The following is a 7848-nucleotide window of genomic DNA, read 5'->3' as shown; positions in this document are numbered from 1 at the left end:
GTTACAGGGTTGTTCTCTGCACCTTCCCGGAGGAATAACGAGGACATTTAATACACACCAACATTTTAAAAAATGCAAAATACATGAATAAATAAAAAGTCAAAGTACTTTGTGACTTATGTAAATTCTCTCTGCAACAGGAGAGTAACAGTCGTGGATGTAAACCAGCATCAATTCACATTTTTCTGGAGCTCTGTAGTTAAACCTGGCTATTGTCAACAGGGGATAACTGAACACTCAGTGGGAGTCATCCTCTGGGGAACATGACGATCCTTCCTGTAGCTGTTGAGGTAACAGCAGCAGAGGGAGGGACGTGTTCTGCACCTGTCCTGCCCCTCGGTAACTTCCCTCCTCCAGGATCCTCCGTCCACTTCCATTACCGTCCTCATCTTACAGCCTGGATCAGTTTCCTGAGCGGCTCAGCAGCCGGCAGAGTTCAGCTGCCGTCGTCCGCTCACACTGAGGCACGATGGTGAGATAATGAGCGAGCTGTGTGTGTGAAGCTTCGTGCTGTCGTCCATGTTTTCCACCTGCTGTGACCTGCTGTAACCTGCTGTCTGCCTCTCCCTCTCGCACCACAGGCTAAGTTCCTGACTCAGGATCAGATTAATGGTAAGACTCTCACACATGTCGCTGTGGTGACCTGCTGCTTCCAGGGAGTGTTAGTGGAGGAGGAACAGCCACTTCTCTGATGACTGATTCATCTCTTTAAGTGCAAGAGATTTTCTGGAGCCAGTTCAGTCGTTTAGAGATTACTCCTCTTCACAGACGAGCCCGGCTGGGGGCGGTGGGGCGGTGGGGGGGGGCAGCAGAGTTTCCCGCGGCCTCCTCACTACAAAGCAGCACTTGTTCTGCTCGGGCTCAGGAGATTCACGTAGCGACGTGTTGGCCGACGTCCCCGAACCGCTAATGTGATTAAACACAAAGCCTCACTATCTGAATGCACTTTTCAGGCTAATGAGGAGACGTTAAATTCACATTATTGTCTCTGTTGAAAGGACGGAGGAGTCCTCGTGGGGGTTTTGGGTTCGTTCCTGATGTCACGAACTGACAAAGGCGGAGGAAGAGCACACAAGCTTCAAAATCAAACAGTTAAAGTAATTTATTAAAGTAACTTTATTATTATTATAATTCACATAACTAAACCAAACCAGGACGCGTTGAATCAGTGAAAGGGGATGTTGTTGAAGGAGAGAGGGAGACTGACTGCCCAGGTGAACTCCTCCTGGCTGACGACCTCCACTCTGATTGGTTGCTTCGTGAAAAGGAAGAAGGAGAAAAAGGGCAAATAAACGGGCCGGGCCTTAAATGTCTTTGTGTTCAAGGTCTGGCAATCCGTCAGGGACTGTGTCAGTTTTCTGGCATTAAAGTCTGCAGCTAATGAACATTGTCACTGTTGATTGATCTGATGATCATCATTTAGATGAATGTACTTTTGTTTTGCTACAAGTCTGAAAAATAGTGAAAAATATAAAGTGACGTCTTGTTTTGTGCGATCAACCCGAACATATTTCATTTGCAGAGCGCCGCACGTTTGTTTGTTTCAGCAACAGGACAATTCACGCAGCTTTACATATAGACGTATTACACAATTGTATAACACAATAAGTAATAAACCCCACAGCTGTCTTGTGTAAGATTAAAGACAATAAAATAATAAAGTGACCTATAGGCTTGTTTGGTGGAGTCAGTGCTTCACCCTGAAGATCTCCACCAGGTAAACAGACTGAGCATAGTGAGGTAATGAGAGAAGAAGCTCCTCTTTGAACCTTCATGACTCAGACTGGATGTGCTGCTCTTTACTTTTCTTTGCTGAGCTAAACAAATCTGATTATGAGTGTGTGTGTGTGTGTGTGTGTGTGTGTGTGTGTGTGTGTGTGTGTGTGTTGTTGTTGTTGTTGTTGTTGCAGAGTTTAAGGAGTGTTTCTCTCTGTACGACCGTCAGAGGAAAGGGAAGATCGAAGCCCGGGAGCTGATAACAGTGATGCGATGCCTCGGGTCAAACCCCACCCCCTCCGAGGTCCAACGACACCTGCTGAGCCACAACACAGGTACACCTGTCCACCTGTCTGACTGTCAGCGACCCCTCACCCTGCTGGTCTGACCACCAGTTTGATGTAGTACAACTCAACTCTAAATACTTAACACTCAGCTGCTGTTGCTATGGAGATGGAGCCAGTCAGAGGTAGTGAATTCAAAACGCTTCGTTATTGCAGTTGGGAACAAATCACGTCACCATGGTTACCGAATTCATCCAAAACTGACCGAAAATTTTCAACTGATTTAAACTGCAGATTGTGAACTTCATGTGTTCTTAAAGGGTCCCATGTTTTAATTGTGTAGTGTGATTATAGATCAGGTCTAGCTTCTATATTAATACTGTGAAAGTATCAAAGCCTCAGTCCACAGAGAAATGCACACAGCCTGTATTCAGAAACTGAGCCTTAAAACCAGCCGTCAGGACTTCTGGAACTTTGTGATGTCACAACAAAGCAGTCACCAAGCCCCGCCCACCTGGACCCACCATCCAAACCTTGCAGGATTTGGTTTCTCTGAGTGTTTTTACCTGAAATCTGCTGTATTTTTATTGGATCAGTCAGAAAACAAGTCAGCCAATCAGAAGAGAGGCTCAGAGCCTCCTCTCTTCTGATTGGCTCACAGACCTGTTGTTACTAGAGCTGCAGAGAGAAGCCTGAGAGAGGAGATGTAAAACTACACTGAGATGGTTTTTATATCTTCTGATGGATCAACACTTCAAATAAAACACAGAAGAAGAAAATATGAAGCTTTAAATGATTAATCGGAAGATTTCTATCTATTGACCGACTGATGACAAATAACTTAAGGCTCATATACGAACATGAGGAGGAGAAGGCATCAACATGCCGTCCTTACTTCTGTATTACAGCACATTTCATCACCTCACAACATTACACAACCTGAAACAAAGGCTTCCTGTGGGTCACTGCGTAACAAAACAGAATTACAAATAAAGCCAATGATAATCAAACCTCGCAGCACGACGCCTGGAGACGACACACACTGAAAACTGACCGCTGCTGTTTTCATGTTGTCCTCCTCAGACGCCTGATTACAGCTCGTCTGTGATCTTATTTCAGCTCCTCTCCATCATCATCATCATCATCACACGCTGTCATCATCCATCCTCATTGTAGATCACAGGAATACTCAGTCTGAAATAACAGAGCTGAGAAGCAAACCTGTCTCTAACTGTAGACTGGTGGTTTAAAGATTTCATGTCTATTATATGGAAAACACCTCAAACACACACACACACACACACACACACACACACACACACAGATTCATTTTTAAATTTCCTTAAAAAAGGCTTTTAATCAGACAAAATGGAGCATTTGTCAGGGACTATTTTCAGCAGCGGATTAATCCACATTTAGTGTTGTCGTTAATATTTTTGGCAGCAGGACGGTGTGTGTGGGACTGAGTCACAATAAACTACCGTGTGTGTTGGTGGTGATGAAGGAACATGTCACCCAGTGACACAGTGTGACTCACTGATGCTTTTCATGGGATTCAGAGGAATCAGACACATCAGGCTCTGAAATACAAAAAAAATCAAAAACAATCACAGGATTATATCAATGACAAATATTAGGTAAAAATAAAGTATATATATTAAAGATCAAAATAAACATGAAAAATGAAATGGCAAAGTTTCTAGCCTGGGCAAAAGTGGAAGATCAAGATCCAACGCAAATACAGAGCCGGAAAATGTGAAGTAATCATGAACCACAGTGCTCCTCAGGGGACCATGAACATCTGTACTAATTTAACCAACAGATGTTGAGATGTTGCCCAGGAGACCAAAGTGATAAAGACAATGTATACAGAATTTACCAGACTACAACACTACAAAACACTCGGTGTTACTGCAACAACAAAACCTTCAACTAGAAACGAATAAAGAGGACGACAGAGCTGAGGGTCCGTTAAATTAACATTATTGTGAAGGCCTTGCTACGTTCTCATGCTAGCTATCCAACCAGCTAAACAGCCCCAAAAAACTCCACGACAAAGTTGCTGACTTTTATGAAGTTCACTGAGGGATCTTTGTGAAACTGCAAATAATACAGAAACAGGCTCATTAATATTTAACACTAATAATGAATAAGACAGTTTACAGTTCACATCTTAAACAAAACACACACAGCATTAGCATAGCTATGCGGTGCTAGCATAGTGTCGCCTACAATAACATAAATAGAGACAGAGCATTAGCTTAGCTCATAGCTGCATGCCGCTCAAATGAACAAAAACAGTACTTTAATATTCACACTGGCACATAACAACATAGTGGTTAGGTCACATAGATACCTACAGACACATATAAAAAAGAATTAAGTCCAAATACAAAGCCACGGGTGGCGACACGGGTAGACTCCACCTACTTCCTGTTAACAAAGGAAGTACAGGTAAGAGCAGACAAACAATACTCCAGAACACCACAAGATGGCACTACCACTTCATGAACAAGGTAAATGTCTTCATCAACAACACTGTAAAGGGCACAACAGTTATTTTAATTGTAAACTTTAACAAAATCAAGAGAGTCTGGAGGCCGGTTACAACAGAACAAAAGATCACAAAGAGGACCCAGAGCGCCCCCCCCCCCCCCAAACTAACAAACTAACAAAGTCGGAGGTCTGCTTCCTCTGAGAGAGAGAGAGAGAGAGAGAGAGAGTCGGAGGACGTGGTCTACGAAGGTCTGTCCGTTGTAGACCTTTGCGTCACCAGCTGTTCCCGCCCTCACTGCTTCGTCATTGTACCGTTAGCTGTTGAACTGAGCTTTTACAGTGTAATAAAGTGTAATGTAAATAAGTAAAGTGTAATGTACAGTGGCTCTCTGTTGGCATTTGCTTCCATTACCGGCGCACTGTGAATCTTGGGATAGGTTGGGGTCCGCCTGTTCGATCATTCACTGCCCAAGAAAAGAAGGACGCAATTTTGATGGAGCCTTCGAAATGAGACAGTCTAGTTGCGACGCTGTGAAATAATCAGGTTTCTAATGCCGCCTCTGAAGGACAAGGCTCCTGAATTGGGACACAGCTGTTGTCTGTTCCGACTGACTTTGTGTTCATGATGACCGACTTCAAAACACCTGGACGTCGACCTGAAACATTCTTCTTCCTGCCTCCTGAAAGTCTGATGAAGTTTCCTCTCGGCAGCAGCGTTGACTCATTTTATTTCTCTCTAAGGTTTTAATATTTCTGTCTGTACACACCCGGGCCTCTGTGATGTTTGACTTTCTCTCGTGTTATCTTTGTATAAATTATATTTAAGTAAGTCTGAGGGGAAATTCTCTGTGTACCAGCTGTAATCAGCTGCTCACAGTTTCCACACGTACGGTTTATTTAACATGTGTAAACTGTCAGCAGCTTATCGAACAGCCCTGCTCTTTATGTTCTGTTTTATAGCTTTAGTGTTTGAACAACTTATTTCATATTCATTATGTGATGTTATACACTCCCCCTCCCCCTCCCTCAGTCTTCTAACTTCTCCCTCCGCAGTGACTTCATTTCTCCTGCAGATCAATTAAGTTTGGTTATCTCTTCTTCTGGTGACATTAGAGATGATTGGATCTGTCCGGTTAAAAGTAAACATGTTCCTGCAGATCGGGGCGGAGAGCTCGACTTCTCCACCTTCCTGAGCGTCATGCACCGGCAGCTCCAGCAGGAGGCGCCGGAGGAGGAGATCCTGGAGGCCATGAGGATGGCCGACAAGGAGCATAAGGGCTTCATCCTGGCCTCGGAGCTGAGAGCCAAACTCACCGGCCTGGGAGAGAAGCTGACCGACAGAGAGGGTGAGAGAGGAAACACGTCGTCTCATCGTCACGTGATCGTCTTTAATCTTCTGGTTTCCGGACAGTTTGTTGGACAACACAGTTTAAATATTATCTTTGTTCTATTCTTCTGCCTTTTTTCTGTTGCCTCATTTTAATCCTGTTAAGTTTAAGAGCTTTAAGACGTTTTGTATCCAAGTCTGGTGAAAGACAGAGAGGCTTCCATTGGAGGGGATTTTAATGTAGAAATAGTAGAAATAAAGATATGATATATATAGACTGAGTGGGTTCAGCCTAGTGTTCCCACTGTGTCTGATTAGACCTCCAATCAGACGGTCAGGTGTGGTGGAGAAATGTTGTGAGTACATGTCGTCACCAAACATCACAGATGATGAAGGTGTTACTTTCTGCACCAGACAGGTGTAACAAAACGAACACAGGTAAAAACACAGAGCGTCAGAGTCTGTGTCACTTTGTAAAAGGTCGTTAGAAGTTAATTTTTATGGTCAACCCACCAAAACAAGACGCTGCGTCGTCCATTATCCGTGATTCAGCTCATATTGAACAACAGCAGCAGTCAACAACTGTAACTTTACTATTAATTAATGACAAGATATTTTTATATGGGATCAGAGGCATCATCTATCTATCTATCGTGAACTGTGATTGACAGCTGTGTGTCTGCTTTCAGTGGACGAGCTGCTGAGGGAGGCGGGAGTCGGGGCCGATGGGCGGGTCCACTGCGAGCAGTTTGCTAAAGCAGTAACTCGCTGCTCTGCGAGGCGCTGACATCACCACCGACATCACTGCTGTGAAGACGTTCATTCTATGTTCTGTCAGTTTAATATTCAGTGTCAGGCCTCAGATTTCTACTGCATGTAAAGACATTTTAATTTTAGCTGTAGTTTATTTTTATTTTAAACGATATAAATAAAACAGGTGTGACAGGAGAGGAGGAGCTGTGCGTCTTTTTTTCAGCCTTTTATAAGCTAAGAAACTGAACAGCAAAATGTCGAGGAACAGATTAAACAACGTGTTTATTTGGTTTAACGTAAGATATGAAATTTAGCATGTCAGGCCGTTAGCAGCCTCAGTGACATGAGAGGGAGAGGAGGCAGAAACAGCAGCAGACCAATAAGATCACAGTCCTATCCAGTCTAAATGTTCATGTAGAACAACTGAGACATAAGGAGGTTAAACCATAAATGTTTTCATGTTGATGATCACGTTTCTGCTGTTTGGTTTGGGGAGGTTCTGATAGTTTGTCCTCGTTCTCTAAACCTTTTCATGTCCAGGTGAAACCAATTAGTGATATCAATCAATAAAGCATTAATTTAACCTCTGTGCTGTTTGTAGGAAGGTACCTGCCACCTACCAGTGGTCAGCAAGTGGCGACCTGCAGGCCGCCAGATTATTTTGATATGATTTTAAAAAACAAAAGAAAGAAGAAGATCTGAGCAGCAACAGTTTCACGTGGAATCACTTTCTCTTTAGTGATTTTGTCTAGAAAATAAAAGCGCAAGAAAGTCATTTTTTAAAATTATTTAAAGCTATTGTTAGCTTTTATTCTGAAAAGTTCTGACAGGAAGTTCCAAAGGTTCTGTTGCTTGCTTGACAAACCTCTGACGGCGCGACACGTAATGTGTGATGCGAAGGAAATAACAGTATCAGTGAATCAGTCAGTCAGACTTGTAATATGTGACTGTGGGAGGACAAGCTTCCAAACATCAGAGAAGCGTCAAAGCAGCGGAAAGATAGGAATCACAACTTCCTGTGAGGACTTTCAGAATAAAATCAGAGCAGAAACAGAATGCAGATGATGAGCAAGATCGTGGATTGTGATTCTAACCAAAAAGATGATCTCTTTTTTTTTTTTTTACCAGATCCTGCTTCATACTGTAAGTGCTATAAGTGATCTCCTCCTTGCAGCAGCAGCAATAACTGATAATAAATGAATGAATGAAATCATGTGTGAAGCTTTCACATCACCTGTGGTGGTTTTTGAAACAAGTGAGCTGGAGAAGGAT

The 7848-nt window shown here is 43.1% G+C and overlaps 1 protein-coding gene across 1 annotated transcript; it reads left to right on the top strand.

The window, feature by feature from the left end:
- Positions 1-381: 381 nt before the first annotated feature.
- On the top strand, positions 382-6675 carry LOC111236002 (calmodulin-like protein 4). Its single transcript, XM_022764586.1, has 5 exons — positions 382-472; positions 582-612; positions 1911-2051; positions 5654-5842; positions 6513-6675. The coding sequence occupies exons 1-5, from the start codon at positions 470-472 to the stop codon at positions 6608-6610; spliced, it is 462 nt and encodes a 153-aa protein (XP_022620307.1). The 5' UTR covers positions 382-469; the 3' UTR covers positions 6611-6675.
- The last annotated feature ends 1173 nt before the right edge of the window (positions 6676-7848 follow it).

This window comes from Seriola dumerili, unplaced genomic scaffold, assembly GCF_002260705.1.
Source record: "Seriola dumerili isolate Sdu_G_001 unplaced genomic scaffold, Sdu_1.0 BDQW01000550.1, whole genome shotgun sequence".
NCBI lineage: Eukaryota > Metazoa > Chordata > Actinopteri > Carangiformes > Carangidae > Seriola > Seriola dumerili.
The sequence above is the reverse complement of the archived record's forward strand: the minus strand, read 5'-3'. Positions and strand labels throughout refer to the sequence as shown.

Excerpts from the sequence above, each read along its gene's own strand:
- LOC111236002 (XM_022764586.1), top strand. Across the intron at positions 613-1,910 it reads GACTCAGGATCAGATTAATG|AGTTTAAGGAGTGTTTCTCT; the intron begins GTAAGACTCTCA and ends TTGTTGTTGCAG. Across the intron at positions 2,052-5,653 it reads CCTGCTGAGCCACAACACAG|ATCGGGGCGGAGAGCTCGAC; the intron begins GTACACCTGTCC and ends ATGTTCCTGCAG.